This window comes from Crocuta crocuta, unplaced genomic scaffold, assembly GCF_008692635.1.
Source record: "Crocuta crocuta isolate KB4526 unplaced genomic scaffold, BGI_CrCroc_1.0 scaffold225, whole genome shotgun sequence".
Classification (NCBI taxonomy): domain Eukaryota; kingdom Metazoa; phylum Chordata; class Mammalia; order Carnivora; family Hyaenidae; genus Crocuta; species Crocuta crocuta.
The window spans coordinates 1005545-1024610 of NW_027530408.1; the positions used below are offsets into that span (position 1 = coordinate 1005545).

Consider the following 19066-nt stretch of genomic DNA (forward strand, 5'->3'; position numbering starts at 1 on the left):
AAAAAAACCACACATTAGTATGTCTGAATTTATAGCCAGAGGGGACATAGTTTTCAGACTTAGGAAAAGAATGACCAGGGGCAATTCTGAGGTTAGGTAACAGATGTGCTGGAAGAGGCCAGGCAGGTGGCATACTTGAAATTGAAAATGGCCATATAAGAAGCCCAACAGGGATGCCAAAGCACAACCTGCCTTCAGCACTGTCTCTCCCGGGCCCCAGGCACAGCGTCCTCACTCCCGTCCCTGGAGCTCATCCCTATGCAGGGGGGAAATTCTGTTGTGAAATGTGGTGGACTCCCCATCGGGTCAGACCCCTGGCTGTCTGAGAGGTTCAAGTTGGCAGAAGAACAGGGAAAGCCACAAGACTGCAGGGGCAGGTGCCAACAAGAAAGGTGGCCAATGCCAGCAAGACACCCACGGTAAGAGGCGCAGATGCCCAAGGGCAAGTTTGCTCAGTGCACCCAGCTTTGCTCTTGCTGGGGCCAAGAGGACTCACGTGCCACAGCCAAGGGCCCTTAGGCCCTCTTGCAGCTGGCTTATCGGGACGTGAGTTCTGGAGGGCCAGGAACAAACAGGCTTCAAGTTCAAGGGCTTGGCTGGCAGAAGGGGCCTGGGTCATTCACCGCTGTCCCCTCTCCCTACTGGCACATATAAGACGCTAGTCACACTTGGGAGATGAGAGAGGAAGGTGCCTGCAGCAAGATGGATGTGGGCAGCAAGGAGGTTTTGATTGAGAGCCCGCCGGTGAGTGTGACCATGTGTGTAGAAGTGTGTGTGAGCTGGGTCCTGCTTCTTCCAACCTCCTTGAGCCTGTTTCCTCCTCTTGATTCATTCACTTAACTAACCAAGACTGTGCTGAGTTAGGGCAGGGACACCAACCACCAAGACACAGTCCTTTGGGGATAGACATGGCAGCCAATAATACCAGTGTGAGGGGCTGAGTGAGAGTCACCACGGTGGTCAGTGGAAAGGGCTGCAGAGAGAGCACTGTGTAAGCAGCCACTATTTGGGAAGTCAAGGAAGCTTCACAGAGAAGATGACATTTGAACTGGCTCCAGAAAGATAGGTAGGGGCTCGCTAGGTGGAGGAGGCAGGCATTGCAGGAAGAAGGGGTAGTAAATATAAAGGAGGGAGGTGTGAGACAGCGTGGATTATTTGGGGGAAACAGAGAGGGACTGGGCATGGTTGGGGNGGGAGGAGGAAGACTCGGAGCCCGTCAACTACAAAGACCCCTGCAAGGCGGGTAGGCGCCCCCCACCCCGCCGACCCGCTGGGGCGCCGGGGCTGGGGCGCGGGCAGGCTCGGCGGGGGGGGGCGGGGNGAGGGAGGGGGAAGTTTGGGGGACTTTTAGGACTGAAGTTTTGCTGCTATTTGTGGAAGCTGCTGCCGCTGCCTCCTCTTCCCAGAGGATTCCTGGGGAAAGCTCTTTGGGTCCAGGGAGAAACCTGCGGCCAAGGAGGCTTTTCCTCCTGCAGGAAACTTTTCTGGCCAAACTCCCGTGTGTGTGTGTGTGTGTGTGTGTGTGTGTGTGTGTGTGCGCGCACTTTTCCCTTCTCCCCTATCTGGGGCTCCAGGACATTGGTGTTTTCCAGCCAGTCTTTCCATCCAGTGCCCCTAGGCTGCACATCTGTCTGCCCAGAGGGTGCGGGAGGTCCGCATCTCTGAGGAGCAATTCTCCTGAGGCCCCCACCCAGCCCAGGAGAAAGAAGAAAATTTTTCAAGAGCTCCTCTGATATCATGCTCCTTGGGTATCCCATGGTCACCCCACCAAACACAGCAACCTTCTGGGACAGAGGAGAGAGCTGTCAAAGTTAGAGAAGCCAGCCAGGGAGGGGGAATTACCTCTGCCCTTAAGTGCCAGAGGGACCTAACAGGCCAAGTTAGGGTGGAAAGGGGAAAAACACAAGAGAACTCAAATACTGTATATCAGCTCTCTCAGTTCACAGACACTGGAGGCTAATTAGCTGAGGTCAGGCCCCCGGAGTGTGTGTTTGTGTGTGTGTGTTCTTTGTCCATGAAGACCCCAAGTAACCCCTCACTCCTGCTGGGCCCAGAGGGGTCCTGCCCCTGGAGTGACCAGATGGCCAGGCACTCAGGCCGTTTGCCTAATCAGATGACCCTGAACAGGCTGCCTGGGACAAGAGAACACACAGGGCATAAGATATCAGAACCTTTCCTCAACTTCCTGCCTCTGATTTCAGCCTGTCTCCACATAGCCAGGGTCAGGGGCAGTGGCATAGTCCCTAGGGTTCTAGGAGTGCCTGTATGTGGCATAAGGGGTTGGGGCACTCTAGTCCTTACCCTGGACTCCCCACTTTGGGTGGATGGATCACAGCAGGCTGCAAAGGAGACCCTTCTTCTAGTGGGAGGAGGAGAAGCCAAATCTCTCAGCCCTTTTCCACCCCTGCTGGGCTGTGGGTGACCCAGGCATTAGCCACCATCTTTCTCCCTGGGCTTGGGGTGGGCATGAGGCTAAAGCAGATGGAGCTTGGCCTTTGGAGGCAGGCAGACCTAAGGTGTCAATCCTGGACCCACAACTCATTAGCTCTACCGCCTAGGGGATGTTAATTATCATCTCTGAACTTGGCTTTTCTCACCTGTAAAATGGAACTGATAATACGTCTATCTGTAGAGTTGGTGGTAAGGATTAAATATGAGGACATATATAAAACACTTATTAGAGATTAACACACAGTAAGCACTTAATAAATGTTTGCTGCCTACTGCCCTGTGTTCTGTGCCTCACATTCTCGCTTCATTTTTTTTTTTTTTTTTTTTTTTCCCTGAGGAATGGGCTTGGTTTTCAGGGAAAGGAAGTGTTCTCCCTGTCCCTGTCCTTGTATCACTTATTTATTCAACTGGTCAACATGTACTGAATGCTAGTATGTGCTAGGCCCTGGGCTTGATGTGGGAGATACAGAAAAGTGTAAGACATGGCCCCTGCCCTCAACGAGCTTTCAGTCCAGTAGGCGCACAAGACACATGGACGTGTAAACAACAGCACAAATCAAGATGGGTGATGTGCCACCTTGGAAGGAAAGGACTTAAAGGCTCAAGGAGCCTCTTGTCCCTCTGCAGTCCCAGCAGTGACAGTGGCAGAGAAACAGTGATCGCAGCAGGCTGGGAAGGTTTAGGGGGTCCTCATGGAGGAGACAAATCCTTAAAGAAGGGGTGGGAAGTCTGATGTATCTCACTCCTGGTTGGACTTGGAGTGATTTTTGGAGGAGGCAGCAGGAGGCTGAGGGCTCTATCCCCAGTCTCAGATTTCATGCTAGGGTGGGGCTGGCTGAGTTGGAACTTCAAACAAGAGTTCTGGAGAAAGCTCTGCACCAGGGTGAAGTGAGGCTGGTGGGGAGCTGGGCCAGGCCTGGGGGGTGGGGGTGGTGGCCGAGAGGGCCCGAAAGCCTGACAAGGCCAAGATTCAGGGTCAGATCGGGCTTCCCTCCTCGGTGTGACTAGTGCAGCCTTGGCTGCCCTGACTCCCTGAGACCCCACACGGACACCCTCAAGCCTTAGGTCCCTAGGCTGTTTTCTCTGTGTTGCTGTGTCTTTGTGCCCTCTCTGAGCCCTGGTGGCAGGTGTACCTGGATTTACCTCCTTTGGATGCACCTAATATGTCTACTTCCCTCTTCTCCCTTGATCCTTTCCACCTCTCTCCTTTTCTCCTCCTGGCACACAGAGGACCGAGAATGAAAGTCGTGTTGACTCCCCTGGCTCACCTGTGATCTTTCAGGATAACCAGGCCCATTCATTGGACATTACCTCCTGCCATTACTGTCAGAGTTAGGGCAAAATTGAGGGCAGTAAGGCAAAATTAACACCCTTGATACCCTGGAGAGTTTTCTGGATCTTTTGGGCAACACCAGAACAATAGGCGGGAAGCCACATTGGCTTATGTGTGTGCTGAGAGCTGGTTCCAAGCTTGTACTCTGGTGTGCAGGCTGTCACATGCACATATAACACACTCTGTCTCTCTGTCTCTTCCCTTCTCTCCCCCTTGCCCAGGGAGACTGCAAATCAGCCTTGATTTCTTGTATGATAGGATGCCAAACCATCAAGGTGGGGGGGGGGGGTCCTTCCCTAAGATTCCTAGCTCTGTCTGGCTGCCCTAGGAGACTTGGCCATGACTCAGGACTCTGGGAGAGACCCAGGAGGCAGGAATTGGGACATAGTTGCTGTCATAAGCAGAGAAGCACATGGGGACTACCCTTGAACCAGTCAGGACCTTCCTTTGACCTCAGCTGGCAGCCTAGAGGTTTGCTTTTAGGAGGTGAGGTGTGGTAGTAGCTCACAAACCCTCATCACTGTCCTCAGCCCAGGGCCTTGTGGCCCAGGTTTGGATTTCAAGGAACCTTAGAGGAGTAGGTCACAGGCTCCGGATTGAGAAGCAATCTCTTCTCTTGCCAGACCACATTCCCCCTCCAGACACTCTGAATGAGTCACCCACCCACCTATGCCCCTGCTCCCTGAGTCACCTTCTCTTTTAGGTGCCCCAAAGGAGGAGGAAAAGACAGTCTCCCTGGGCTCCAGATGGAGGGGAACCAATGGGACTCCCCAGAAAGAAGGAACTCTCAAGAATACTAGTTTCTCCAGAGATTTGGGGAAAAGGTATTAGGGGAAGACAGGGAGTGAGTAGAATGTGTCACTCAGGCTACTAGGGACATCCTAAGGATATCCAGGGGAATCAGTTAATCTCTGTCTCTTTCTCTCTGCAGCCCCCATCCATTTTTAAGGGTACCCTTCTCCTTTTGGGGTATGGCCTGTGAGATGTGCACATGCAATTATTTGTATGTTTGACCACACTGGGCTTACACCGGGAAGTAGTAAAGATGGGATTTGGGCACATTTATGGGTGCACTCCTGCTTTATGAGCAAGTCTGTTCAACTGCGCATTTGGGTACTCCTGAGTACATGTAAAGGTGCATGCAGACACGCACCAGGGTATAAGCATATAGCTGTGATTAAGTACATGCCCATGTTTGTGGGAGCTTAAGTATGTTCTCCCCCAGCTAGAAGCTTGCATTTGTGTGATGGGCCATGTGTATACCTGGTACACGTGGCATTGGGGCTCCGTCACACAAGTAAGGCTCCTCTCCCTCTCCCCAGAAGGGGATGCCTTGCAACACCCTGGGGGAGGAGACTCTGGAGTCAGGAGCCCTAGCTACAGGATGGGCACATGAGGTCCACCTCACTCTTTCTCCTCTCCTGCTCCCAGCCTGGCAGTGGAGCAGCCACAAGTGCTCCTGGCTGGTTTACAGCCAGAAAACAAAACAAACTTTTGATCCTGTGTTGAAAACAACTACTACCCTGACCCTGACCTCAGGGCTTCCTTCCGGGTAAGGGTTGGGGGGGAGGTGTCCTGGACTTGCCATCATCCAGATTCCCTAGCTTCCCCATGAGGGAATCCCAAATGGGGAGGGCCTTCAAGCTCAGCTCCTGGCCAGAAGGCTCTCCTGCCCACCCTGAGTCTCTCCCCACCCCCACTCTGTTCCCACACATTCTTCAGCCATGACATCCCCACCACAGGACGCCCACTCTTCAGAAGAGCTCTGCGGCCATCCTAGGGCCTTCCCGCCTTCCACTTGCCCTGCTCCCTTCCCCCACTGCCCTGGTCTCACAGGCCAGCACAGTTCCGTGGCCTCTGTACTTGGAATTCGAGATTCTGCTTCTGAGCACTCTGGGGCTTCACTCAGCTGGGAGGCCAATGTGGGTGAACCAATGTGCCCGTGGAAAATAGAGAGCAGATCATGAGTGTATGGGGCTGTTACTGGAGTAATACTCATAGTGGCCGTTTAGTGGGTACTTACTATGCTCCATACTCTGTGCTAGGTGCTTCATTTATGTGCCTTATTTCATGCAGTAATTGTAGGAGACAGATTCTATTGTTAGCTCCTTTCTACGTAGGAGAAAATTGAGGTTTAGTGGAGTTTATATGACATGTCAGCTAATACTAGCCAAGCTGGGATTCAAAAACAGGTCTGTCTAACTACAAAGACCTTGCTTTTTGCTGCTGTGTGCAGAGACGAGTCTAAATGTCCAGCCACATGTGTATATGATAATGCTCATGGGTGTAGGCACGTGAGACTGGAGGTGCTCATGTCCGTGCAAAGGTGTGGGATTATTCATGTGGCATGAGTGTGCCTGTCTGAATGTTGGCAATGTAGGAAGCCACCAGTGCCTCCTCGGAGTATACCTCTGAACCTATGATCTTTGCATGTCAGCTAAGAAACGTCTTTTGCTGCTGTCCCATCAGTTGCTGAGCCAAGGCCACCAAGGCTAATGTTTTACGGAAAAGAATCTTTCTCATGTGACAGAAGAGATTCTGGACCAGTTACCCCCTGGTGACCTTGGGCAACTCATTTCCTTTTGTAAGTCCATCACTAAAGTCAGGGAGGGGGGCTGGAATCTAGCCACTCGGTTATCTCTCCAGCAATTTGTAATTGTACACGCACAGGCAAATGCAGAGGTGGAGTATGGTTTAACGGGCACATCCCCAGTGGGCCAGGATTAAGTGAATTCATTAACAGGAAAGCAATTTGTCAACTGGGAAGCACCACATAGATTTCAACATTAACATAAGGCGTCATTATTGCTACCATTACTGGCTTTGTGGGTTTAGAGCTTGTAGTTAGTTTGTGTGTGTTGGAGCTTGTGCATGTGTGTTCTTTTAGAACACACAGTCTAGGACTGTATTTTTGTGTGTGGATGTGTGTGTTTGAGTGTCTATCTTTGTGTATATGGCTCTACGGAGGTAATAAACTTGAGTGCAGTGAGAGCCAGACTAGGAATCAATCTAGCCTATCCAGTGACTAGCAGTGTGGGAGACCATTTCCCTCCTGGGCCTCAGTTTCCATATCTGTAAAATGGAAGACTGGCCTAGATCACTGCTTGAGGGACTCCCACGTTCTGTTGATTCAGGCAGGTGAAGGTCCCATCAGAGTATATATCTATGGGCATGTGTTTGCAGGTCTAAAGAATGTTGATGTGATACTTCACTTGAATAAGCGTTCTGGAGTGCCTTCTACCTGCGAGGGTGGTGCAGGCTCTGCTTGGGGGGCGGGGGGTCGTCTCTGTGACTCACATAGCTCTGTGTTTGAGGGCATGGCTGTGGATGTCACCAAGTGTCCGTAGGATCACTAACCCATGTGGCTGATTCTCTGTGTGATGAAGCGTGTGTGTGTGTGTGTGTGTGTGTGTGTGTGTGTGTGTGTGTGTCCACCCAGCGGGCCATCTGGGGAGGAGAAACCTGTGTGCAAGGCCTCAAGGTTAAAATAATTTGTGTAATGCTGCCGCCAGGCCTGTGTAGCAGTCAGGATGAGAAGCAGATGTTGCCATGGGTGGAGCTTCAGGGAAGCTGCTCTGTGCCCCACCTCCATCCAGCTCAGCCTCCGCGCCTCCCCCAGGCCAGCTCAGCTTGAATCTAGCCTCTGAGCTCCTTCCATAGCACTCGCTCTACAGCTTTCTCTTGCTCCCGGCTTCTCAAAAGGCAGGCAGATTGGTTAAGCTCATCTCTCCAGAAACATCTCTCCCCAGAATCAAAATGTCTATTCAGGGGGCTCTATTCCCCCAGGCCTTTCTTCCTCCAGAGAGGGGACCCTGAGACTCAGAATAGGAGTCACTTGAGAACCGTTAAACTTTTTCTTCCTAGCTGGGCAGCTCCCGTTAAGTGTCCTGGTTTCTCTAATAGGCCTATCTGCTCCAATTTTTATTCACAGCCTCCCCTCAATTTAATTGAAATGGCATTTGTTGAGTGAATACCACAGGCTCGGAGCGGTGCCAAGGTTATGGGCCCACAGAGTAGATGCTCTATCATCTCACCCCCTTCTGTTTCCTTCATAGCATTCATCACTATCTGGAATTCTTGAGTTTAGTGTTTGTTTAGTTATGTATTGTTGAAGGTTAGCTCTATGTGAACAGGGACCTCTTTTTTTTTTTAAGTTTATTTATTTATTTTGAGAGAAAGAGAGAAGGAGAGAGAGCGAGAGAACACAAGCTGAGGGGAGGCAGAGATAGAGAGAATGAGAGAATTCCAACTAGGCTTCTCGCTGTCAGTTTGGGGCTTGATCTCATGATGGCGAGATCATGACCAGAGCCAAAATCAAGAGTCAGACGCTTAACCAACTGAGTCACCCAGGTACCCCAAGCAGGAACCTCTTCTATCTTGCTAATCACTCGAGTGGTACCTAGCCCACGTGATGCTTACCAAATATTTGCTACCAAGTGATGGGGAAAGTGACATGACCATGTCTTCCTCTGGTAGGGAGTGGGCATCAGCTTTGCTAGATTCTCAACTCAGAAGTGAGCATGAGTCTCCCCAGGGATCCTCAAATCCAGTCCCCTGTGGCCCCCTTCCTCAGAAGGCATTTGAAGACTGACGTTGCTGTGGGGGTAGTGGTGGTGCCCATGGGGTTGGGGCTGTCAGTGCTGGGTAGGACGATTAACTTCCCAGGCCCTGTCTCTTCTCTCTAGCTGCCTTCCTTGGGGACATCGCTCTGGATGAGGAGGACTTGAGGGCCTTCCAGGTGCAGCAGGCTGCGGATCTCAGGCAGCGTGCAACCCACAGGTCTTCCATCAAAACTGCAGGTACTCTGGGTACAGGCGGGGCCTTCTAGGTCCCAGAAATGGGTTCCAGAATTGGAGAAACAAGCAACCTCCCTGTTTCCCAGCCAGGCCCTCTCAGGACAGAGGCCATGAGCTTGAACCCAGCATAATGGCTTGTCTTCCCTTGGGATATCTTTGTCCCTTCCCCACAGGAGCAGCAAGTATAGACGTACCCAGGAGCAAAGAACTGACATTCTTTTTGCTTACAGTTTACAAAGTACTTTCAGAAGCATTATCTAACTTTTCCCCAACCACCTTCAAAGGTAAGCTATCAGGACAAGTCCTGCATTACAGATATAGAAACTAAGACTCATGGAGACAACGTGACTCATTCAAGATCACTTAGCTGGTCAGTGGCAGAGCTGGACAGGAACCCAAGCCTTCTCACTCCAAATCTGATCCTCTTTGCTCAACACCCCAATCCCTCCCGACTTTTCCTCATGCTCCCACTTTGCAAGCTTTTACACTTCCTTCAAAGCCTATTTCAAGAGCTTCTCTGATGAAATCTTCCCTGATCATCCCACAGGCATGATTATACAGCCATTTGCTGTGCTCTCTCTGCTCTCTGTTTACAGTGTTAGTATCTCACTCATGGAACCATATTTCAATGATTTTTTAAATATGTCTATCTCCCCAGCTGGACTCAAAGCTCTTCAGGGTCAGGGATGGGTCCTTCTTATCCCTGGGTGTGGCCCAAGCACCTAGCAACCCACCTGGCACTTGTGAATGGGTGAGAGAATAGGAAGAATGAGCGCCTGGGTTGGCTCAGTACTGTCCAGCTTTGTCACTGCTCTGGAACACAGTGCTGTCCACAGGGAGCCCTCCCATTGCCACAGGATGGGGATTCTCACCTAGAGCCCATTCTGCACACACTCTGGCAGTTGTCCTGTCCAGCATGAGGGAGGATCCTGGCATGGGCAGCTGTGGAGTAAAGGTCAAACTCCCCCAGAGAGGAGCTGGCATTGTAGGGGGACTTGGTGGCTTGATGACTAGCAGGGCTTACTTGGCCTGAGAGGAGACCTGCAGACGTGGTTCAAACAGAAGGGAGGAACTGAAGCACTTGGGCCTGCCCCTAACACACCAGGTGACTTGAGGCAAATCTTTGGCCTTAGTCTCCTTGTCTGTTGAGTAATGCACAGTGACACTTGCACAGTACATCCCAGAGAGCCACTGTGTCAAATGAGATCGTGTATTTGGGAACATTTAAAGACCTCAAGCTCTGTATGCTCCACAAGAAGGAAGTTTTATCAGATGAGAAGGGAATATTTCCTAGTCTCAAGTCCCACACAGTTCCTAGGAAATTAGTACACCATTGTTCTCTTTTTCAGTTTTCGTACATTCTCGCTATCCATGGTAGTTATGAATAGAGTTCTAGAATAACCATGTCCTATAAAGTCACTGCAAACACTGAATTAACAAATACCAAGCCATTCATCACCCCTAGGAGAAAGAGAGGGTTAGGTCCCAGCAAGCCTCTTGTCACAATATTTTCACCAACTGATCAGTATGTAACCCTGTCTTGTGTATGTTTCTGTTTAAAGACCCCTTATTTAGGGGCGCCTGGATGACTCAGTTGGTTGAGCGGCCCACTTCAGCTCAGGTCATGATCTTGCGGTCTGTGGGTTCAAGCCCTGCGTCAGGCTCTGTGCTGACAGCTCAGAGCCTGGAGCCTGCTTCGGATTCTGTGCCTCCCTCTCTCTCTGACCCTCCCCTGCTTGCTCTCCATCTCTCTCTCTCAAAAATAATAAATATTAAAAAAAATTTAAAGACCCCTTATTTAATACACAGTTGATTCATTAACTTTGAGTTATGGCCAACAGCACTATAACTCAGGGGACTGAATGAAGTGTATTTAACACACACGTGTTTTCTCCATAGGGCACATCAGATCCTTCTTACACTTAGGAACACTGGACAGCACTCTAGTGCCTCTGTACTATCAGGGCAGAAGGGGGTCATTTTAAATAGCAAAATCACCAACAAAAAGTCACCAAATACAGAAAAAAATGTGGCACTAAATAGACTATGAAAAAGATACTTATTTACAATCTGAGAGCTGAAACAAGAAGGCGAAGCATCACCTTGTTCAACCTCAGTTGGGTATGGGGGTGACTCATGGTTTTCACTGTTCTGTGCGTGTCAGTGATTGACCATGACAGAGCTAAGGCTATTGGTTTTGGGGTTATAAATAAGTTTTAGTGAGTGGACAAATATGGAATCCCCCCAAAATGTGGATAGAATATAATTTGTTTCCCCCTACTCCCATTCCTTCACTTGCTATCAATGTCTTCCTCTCCCAATGCCAGGAAACTCTTCCACCCCCACCTGCCAGAGCACGAGTGGGCAGCCACAGAGGAGAAGCCGTGGGAGATGGAGAAGCAGGTCCAGGAGCCGGCGAGCAGCCACATCCAGACCAGAGCGAGTGTGGCCCGATGGAGTCATCCCCTTTGTCATTGGGGGCAACTTCACTGGTGAGCGTGATGCTGTGGGGCCCGAGGGAGCGGCCTGTGTCTAGGTCTGGCCTCGGGGCAGCCCTGTCATGTGTAATGGTATGAGTGGTACTCTGGGCCTATCTGTCCAACAAGAGGCTGACATTCTGGCAGCAGGTGGAGGTGGGCCCATCTGGACACTGTGACAGCCTGGCCCCCTTCATCCTGGCAGGCAGCCAGAGGGCAGTCTTCCGGCAAGCCATGAGGCACTGGGAGAAGCATACCTGTGTCACCTTCCTGGAGCGCACTGATGAGGACAGCTATATTGTATTCACCTATCGACCCTGCGGGTGAGCAGGGGCCCCTGGGCACTGCACCCTCGGCCATCACCCCAACCCACACTCTGCCCTGGGCACTGCTGCTGCCCCACCTGGGCATGATCCTGTATCATCTGTCCCCAGGAGTTCCCCCTGGTGTGGCTGTGACCCCTGCACACAGCCTGGGCATCCCACGCTCAGGCCCCTCCCCTGTACCTCGTTCCCTCACCCCCCTGGCAGCCTCGCCCGGCCCCTGAGTGGATGCACTCCCCCAGCTCGGGACCGCCCCCCTGAGCTGGCCCCGCCCTCCAGGTGCTGCTCCTACGTGGGTCGCCGCGGTGGGGGCCCACAGGCCATCTCCATTGGTAAGAACTGTGACAAGTTTGGCATCGTTGTCCATGAGCTGGGCCACGTTATCGGCTTCTGGCACGAGCACACACGGCCAGACCGGGACCGACACGTCTCAATTGTGCGTGAAAACATCCAGCCAGGTATGCACCTTGACCTTAGTGCCTAGCTGTGTGCTGCACCTCCCCTCCCTCCTCCACTCCCCCCACCATTCCAGGGCCTCTAGTAGGGGTGTGAGCTGCTCCCTGGAGCCATAGCTTGTGGTCAACTCAGTGTTATGGCAGCCCTTGCCCAGGGCCCAGGTTGGTCCAGACCCTGCCCCTGAGGCATCTGCTCCCTGCCAGTAGCAGCTCAGAGACTGCAGATCCATTGTGGAGCTGTTGGGGGCTGGGAGAGGTCTTGGTCCTGGACACAGAGGGCATCCAGAGCAGCCCAGAGACCAGCTGGCCTTGGAGGGGTGGGGAGGGGAAGAGTTGGCCCATCCCCCATGCCACCTCAGCCTTTCTCTTCACTTTTACCCAGTCTTCTCCCCTCCGTCTGTTTTCTCCTCTAAGGGTTTTTTCTCTCTTGTTTCTCCTGGCTACCCCCTCTCCCCTCCCTTCCTGCTTCCTTCATCCCTCCCCAGGCCTCCTCTACTTTTCCCTGCTTTCATCTCCCTGTGGTTCTAGAAATGGGTGCTTCCTTCCCATACTCTCTGAGCCTTCCCTCCAGCCAGTCCTCGTTGGCCCTGCCCCTCTGCTGGACCGACTCTTCTAGAGACCCGCCCCTACCCCCCAGACTTCCCTTGGCTGCTCCCTGGACCCTCAGGTAGGGGGACACCTCTCAAGTACTAAGGGGCCCTACTCCCCACCCTGAAAAGGTGGCACTGTGTGCTACACAGCCCCAACCCTCCCACCCCCCACACCTTTTTCCTGGTCTTCGCAGGGCAGGAGTATAACTTCTTGAAGATGGAACTCCAGGAAGTGGAGTCCCTTGGGGAGACCTATGATTTTGACAGTATCATGCACTATGCCCGGAACACGTTCTCCAGGTGAGAGATGGGGCCTGGACTCCTCTGGGGCAGCCTAATCCTGCCTTCTGTATGCCATTCTTTTTGGGCTCTCACTTTGCACTGGGCTGCCCTGCTGGGGCAGTCACCAAGGATGAGAGTGGGCTTCTGGGTGGCCCCAGCCCCAAGCAGAGGACCCTTGGGTGCTGCCTGCCCTGCTGTCATCTTCCATGGTGGGTCTGTGGCAGGGCCCGGACTCACGAAGCATAGTCAGTACTCTACACCCCTGGGCCACCTGGCTCAGGAGGCTAAAGTCCAGCCATTCTGCCCGACACAGAATATGTATATTCTGTGGCTCAGAACTGTATCAGTCAAGGGAGCTGAGCTTTTCCCTCATCTGTCAGCCGAAAGAGGCACATTTTTCTAATTGGGAGCATCCTTTCTAATCAGTCTGCTTTTTTATAACCAGCTAATTTTCACAAAGGCTGGCTCCTGCCCTGCCCAGCCCTTTCCTCTGCTCACGAGTGCACACACTCCTTTTCCCTGGGGCCCGCATTCCCCAAAATCATAACCAGAACCCCTAGAGGTAGTGGCCCAGCCTCTGCACGGCAGCTTCTCCTTAGCAGAGTGTGGGAAACAGCCCCTCCCTCCTCCTCTCCAGGCTCCCCTTCCGCGCCTGGCCTTTCCCATGCCTGGCTCCTTCCTCATCCTCTGTCTGCAGTCCTGCTCTGTCCCACACACAGTGCCCCTCCTCAGTCTCCCTGCCTCCAGACCTGAGGGAACAGAGACCAAGGAAGGGTGGTGAGGTCATCCTGCCCCCCCCACAGCCACAGACCTCCCCTGGACATTTCCCACCACATCCCACCCCACCCCCTGCTGAGTTCCACCCAGCTGGGTGTGAGTCAGGGGCCCTGGGGAGGCAGAGGGCTGCCTGTTTCCCTTCGTCCTGCTCCTCCCAGATGGAAACACCCAGGACTTAGCAGGCAGGAACTGGGCAGGGGGACATGGATGGATCGAGAGTCATGGGACTGACCCCAGAAGCTGGTCTGACCACGGTGGAACCTGTCAAAAGCAGCCTGTGCCAGCCAGATGAAGCACTGCCTTGGTAGTGCTGGGAGAAGTTCAGCCACAGCTGAACCAGCACGAGGGGCCACAGAAGCAGGGGCTGGGTAAGGCTAGAGACATGATCTCCGGGGGTCCCAAGCTCTGCTGAGGCTGGGGATCGGACCCAGACTGAGCCAGAACACCACTAGGTCCCCAGGGCACACAGAGCCTGTGTCCCTGACCTCCCAGAGTATTCCTGGGGCTCCCCCAGGCTCCAGCATGTGGCTGCCACGGAGCAGGGTGGCTGCTGGTCAGTGGGCAGCATAATGACAGGGTGAGCAATCTCCACCCGTCCCTGACCCTACTGAGGAATGTCTGGGCTCTGGCAGGGTCGTGACCTTAGGTACACACAGGCACACCACCCCTCCTATCAGACTCTCACCCAGGTCGGGCTTTTCCTCCTCAGGGGCATCTTCCTGGACACCATTGTTCCCAAGTACGAGGTCAATGGGGTGAAACCTCCCATTGGCCAAAGGACCCGGCTCAGCAAGGGGGACATCGCCCAGGCCCGCAAGCTCTACAAGTGCCCAGGTCAGGGGAGGAGGGATGGACCAGGGAAGGGTGGAGGACACGGCCTGAGGCAGGCAGAGGCCAGGGTCTGGGGCTGAGGAGGTTAAGGCTGTAAGTCTTAGAGAAGGACAGCGGCTGCCTGGGGGTGGGGGTGGGGATACCCAGGCAGAGGCAACGTTCAAGTTAAGGAACCAAACTGGGTCTGGGATCAGGTGGTGGCTAAGTCATGTACCTGCCGAGGGTCTGGGAAAATAGATCAGCAGGAGCAGTAAAGGGGGCTAGCAGAGGAATTCTCAGGGACTGAGGTAGAATGAGGCCCACCAAAGGAGCTTGACCTTAACTCTGGAAGCCATGTTGCCTTGACAACAGGGCATCCTGCAGCACTAGGCCAAATAGGTCCAGTGGTGTGGGCTTATATGTGAGGAGCAGGGAGTGGATCTTAAAGGGACAGGACCATCCCAGACTTCCCTCCTCTCCTTAGCTGTTCTCTCCCCTGAGGGATGCCAGAGTTCAGGGTGGGAAGCCAGGAGATTGGGGGGATTAGGCATCTGCAGCCAGCAGTTCAGTCGTTTCCTTTCTTTGACAGCCTGCGGAGAGACCCTACAAGACAGCACAGGCAACTTCTCCTCCCCTGAGTACCCCAATGGCTACTCTGCCCACATGCACTGCGTATGGCGTATCTCAGTCACACCTGGAGAGAAGGTAACTGAGCCTCCCCTCCTCTGCCAGGACCCCAGAGTAAGACAGCATAGTTGATTGTGGCTGTGACTGACCTACCTGGGAAACATAGACCCACTCACTGCACAAGAATGATGGAGCACTACCTTGAGGAGGGGCTGACTTACTACTGGAGAGGCACTTTTCCAAGGGCTTCTCAGATCCATCCACAGGGTTTTCACGTGGTATCTGGACCTCTCACTCACCGCTTTACCTTCAGTGTCCTTCCATGCATTTTTATTGTTCCCAAGAGTTAACTTTAAGACTATTTCTCTTGATTGGAACATGGTACTTAATGTACTAGTGCAGTCGTGAGCTTGACTAGATTTTATTACTGGTCACATTGTTCATTCCAACAGCTCTCAAGACCGTGTGGAATCTGAATTCCACCATTCAGCAGGTAGCCATCTCTCTTACTCTGTCTTGAGCTCGTTTGATAAGCATGTCTTTTCTGGGTCTTCTGAAACTGGTCTTTGATTGAAACATTGAACATGACATGAATCAAAGCAGATCCAAGATCCCTTTCTGAGCTGACATTGTTCATCTGTAGACTTTGGGGAGATTTATTCCACTGGCTATGATACCACTTAATATCACTAACCATCCAGCCACGAGTCATCACCTTGTTGACTGGGAAGTGAGCTTCTCAGACCACGCCTTTGTCATCTTTATATCCCTGGTATAGGAAGGAGTTCATAAATGCTGAATATATAGATGGATTTTACCAAATCAAAGCCACTGTTCCACCAGTTGGAGAAACACCTTTTAAAAAGGAAATGACATTTATCTGATGTGCTTTGTTTCAAGTGAACCCGAACTGGCTCCTAATAATCAAGTGTCTCTTTTCTAAATGGCAGCAGGCCATCTGTTTAATTGGGGATTGACATTCAACTCAGTGAGTTGTGGTTCCCAGAATTCACTCCAAACCCCTCTTCCAACACACGCACGTGCATGTGCGCACACACACACACCCCTTTTGAAAATTGGCAAAGCTTTTGTTCTGAGTTCTCAAGATTACAGACACTGATCACATCTGTAAGTTATTTGAATGTCCTCTGATGTCATTTTTGAGCCTAGAGGCAACAGCCAATTTAAAGAGGTGCTCACTGACTCTCCTCCAATATGAATGAGTTTCCATTCCCTTTCCAAACTATGCTAATTTTATTTTTTGCAATTTGAAAACCATTCTCATTTGCAATAGACTTTTATTGAGGGTTGAGAGATTCTGTCATTTCTCTCAGTTAACATTCTATCATCCTCCTTCAAAAGTGAAGCCATCCTGGGGTGGCTCACTCAGTTAAGCGTCCAACTTCAGCTCAGGTCATGATCTCACAGTTTGTGGATTCAAGCCCTGCATTGGGCTCTGTGCTGACAGCTCAGAGCCTGGAGCCTGCTTCGGATTCTGTGTCCCCCTCTTTCTCTGTCCCTCTCCTGCTCATGCTCTGTCTCTCTCTGTCTCTCAAAAATTAAGTAAAACATTAAAAAAAATTTTTTTTAAAGTGAACCCATCCGTTCCTTATTCTTTTTCTTGTTCTAAATCTAACTTAAAAACTGCTGTCCTTTTTGCTGTCTTGTTCTGACCATGCCCTGGCTTTATCCCTCTGCCAAAGGTCTCTACAACTTCAGTCTTTGGAAATCTCACAGCAGATAACAATAAAAACAACTAAAATTATTGAGCACATGATTGGCCAGGCATGTGTTAAATTCTTTATGTGTTATGTCTTGTAATTAACACAACAACATTCTAGGCTGGGTGCTAATGTTGTCTCCATTTTACATATGAGAGAACAAACTTGGAAAAATTAAGTAACTTGTCCAAAGATTATGACACAAAAGTCTGTGATTTCGATACTGTGTATTCTAAAGCCTGTCCCACATCAGCAATTGTTAAAGTGCCCTTCCAGAGACCTGTGTGCCCACTACATGCCCAGCATCAGGGATGGAGATATACAAGAGAGTCCCCAGCCCCGAGGAACACAGAGTAGGGTAGAGCATTGCTTTTTCCCCTCCCTGTTCAGGAAGTTTGCTCAGGCAGCAGGGATATGGCAGCCTTGGTCAGGTCAGCTTCTTTCCCTGCGGTTCCAGGCTGGCATGGGCTGGCCCCAGTCTCTAGTAGACAAATGCACTTGCCCTAGGAGCCTCTCTTTGCCTTGGGCCTGCTCCCTCCACAACTCCCAGGAGACTCCCCATACTTTTTCAGAGGCCTGCCTGGAGCTCCAGGGAGAGAAGTAGGCTACAGAGTAAATTTTCAAACTCATCGGTGCATAGCTGCAGAAACAGAAAAAGTAAAATTCACTCATGGTTCTGGATGAAATTGTAGAGTTGTAAGTGAGCCAAAGATGGAACCCTGGGGGACAGCAACCCTCTAAGGGCCTGCAGAGGCTGGGGACCCAGGGGAGGATAGCGTCACGAAATAATTGCAACCATTCTTTGCTGTTTACCCATTATGTTCGGGCAAAGTATTAGACAGCTTATATCAGTTTGGTAGTGCGGGTGCTGTCGTCCCTTCAGTGTAGATGAGGGAGTCGAGGCTCAGAGGGTATCGGTAAATCTGCCCAAGTTTACACAGGCAGTCATGGTGGAACCAGTATTCAGATCCAGGACTGTCCGATTCCAAAGTCTACACTCTTTCAACAGTCAACCTTAAATAAACCCGCCTGTGTTTGTGGGTGGACTTTGATGTTTCTTTTGTGCTGAGAGGTTGTTTTCACTTGCCCTCTAGTTTTCTGCTTATTGCCAGAAGCCTGAGTGATACAGAAATTTTATCTTATACCATTATGCAAGGCAAGGATATGTCCAACAAGAGAGAGTCACTTTGGAAGGCTTCTTGTAGGACTCCCATGTCTCTCCTGCACGTCATTAGCAGCTGCTCCAAAGAAGATTTAGAGTGTTTCCCAAGCACAAAGCCAGCCTCTTAAGAGCAGGAAAGTGGTTTCAGGAGATCGCGGTCCATTGTTGCAGACAAGACAAAAAGATAAGCACTAAAAATGTCTTGGGTTTGGCAGTGTCCACCCTCATTCCCATCCCTGCCTTGTGATATCCTGCCTATTCTTCAAGTTCCAAATGCCACTCCTCTGTAATGCCTTCCCCGACCCCACCTCCAATCCTCCAGCTGGGTGGAGATGACCCCTCCCTGAAGTCCCTGCTTCCCGGTGCTGAAGGGTGTGGGGCTCTGAGGGTGAAGGGAACGTTGACCCTCATGCAGCTGTTAGGCAAAATTGACTGGCAGACCTGGGGAGGCCATGTGGAGTGTAAGTTTAAGGGTGTAAGTTTAAGACCCCAAGTGCCTGGGTTTGACTCCCAGCCGTGCTATTTGCTAGATGCATGATCTTGGGGAAGTTGCTTAACCACTCTATGCCTTTGTTTCCCCATTTGTAAAGTGGGCCTGGTGGTTGTGCCTCCCTCATGTGGTTGATACAAGGATTAGACAAGGTAATGCACATCAAGTGTTTAGTGCAGTGCCTAGCACATGGTAGGAATTCCATCAATGTTAGCTGCTACAATCATTCTATAGTTTTTTTTTTTTATGTTTACTTTGAGAGAGAGAGAGAGAGAGCACACGTGTGCATGCATCGAAGGTGCAGAAAGAGAAGGAGAGAGAGAACTCTAAGCAGACACTGGGCTGACAGCTCAGGGGACGTGATCCCACAAAACCATGAGATCATGACCTGAGATAAAACCAAGAGTCGAGGGGTGCCTGGGTGGCTCAGTTGGTTGAGTGTCCAACTTCAGCTCAGGTCATGATCTCACGGTTTCTGAGTTCGAGCCCCACGTCGGTCTCTGTGCTGACAGCTCAGAACCTGGAGGCTGCTTCAGATTCTGCGTCTCCTTTTCTTTCTGCCACTCTCCCATTCGTGCTCTGTCTCTCTCAAAAATAAACAAACATTATAAAAAACCAACAACCAAGAGTCAGATGCTCAATCGACAGCCACCCAGGTGCCCAATATCATTCTATCGTCTTAATCTATTAAATGAGTAATCCCTGGTCGACTTCCTGGGTTCTCCCCCCTTTGCCTCTTTCTACTTCCAGATTCTGGTATGAACCATTTCAA

General features: G+C 51.4%; 1 protein-coding gene across 1 annotated transcript in view; it reads left to right on the top strand.

Moving 5' to 3' along the window:
* Positions 1–702: 702 nt before the first annotated feature.
* BMP1 (bone morphogenetic protein 1) overlaps positions 703–19066 on the top strand; it is a 44083-nt gene continuing 25719 nt past the window's right edge. Inside the window, exons 1-10 of the mRNA XM_077766645.1 lie at positions 703–744; positions 1171–1243; positions 8470–8583; positions 8811–8864; positions 10908–11072; positions 11263–11380; positions 11660–11838; positions 12620–12725; positions 14194–14318; positions 14884–14999. Of these exons, the coding sequence (XP_077622771.1) occupies positions 703–744; positions 1171–1243; positions 8470–8583; positions 8811–8864; positions 10908–11072; positions 11263–11380; positions 11660–11838; positions 12620–12725; positions 14194–14318; positions 14884–14999 (1092 nt within the window). The remainder of the gene's footprint in view (positions 745–1170; positions 1244–8469; positions 8584–8810; positions 8865–10907; positions 11073–11262; positions 11381–11659; positions 11839–12619; positions 12726–14193; positions 14319–14883; positions 15000–19066) is intronic.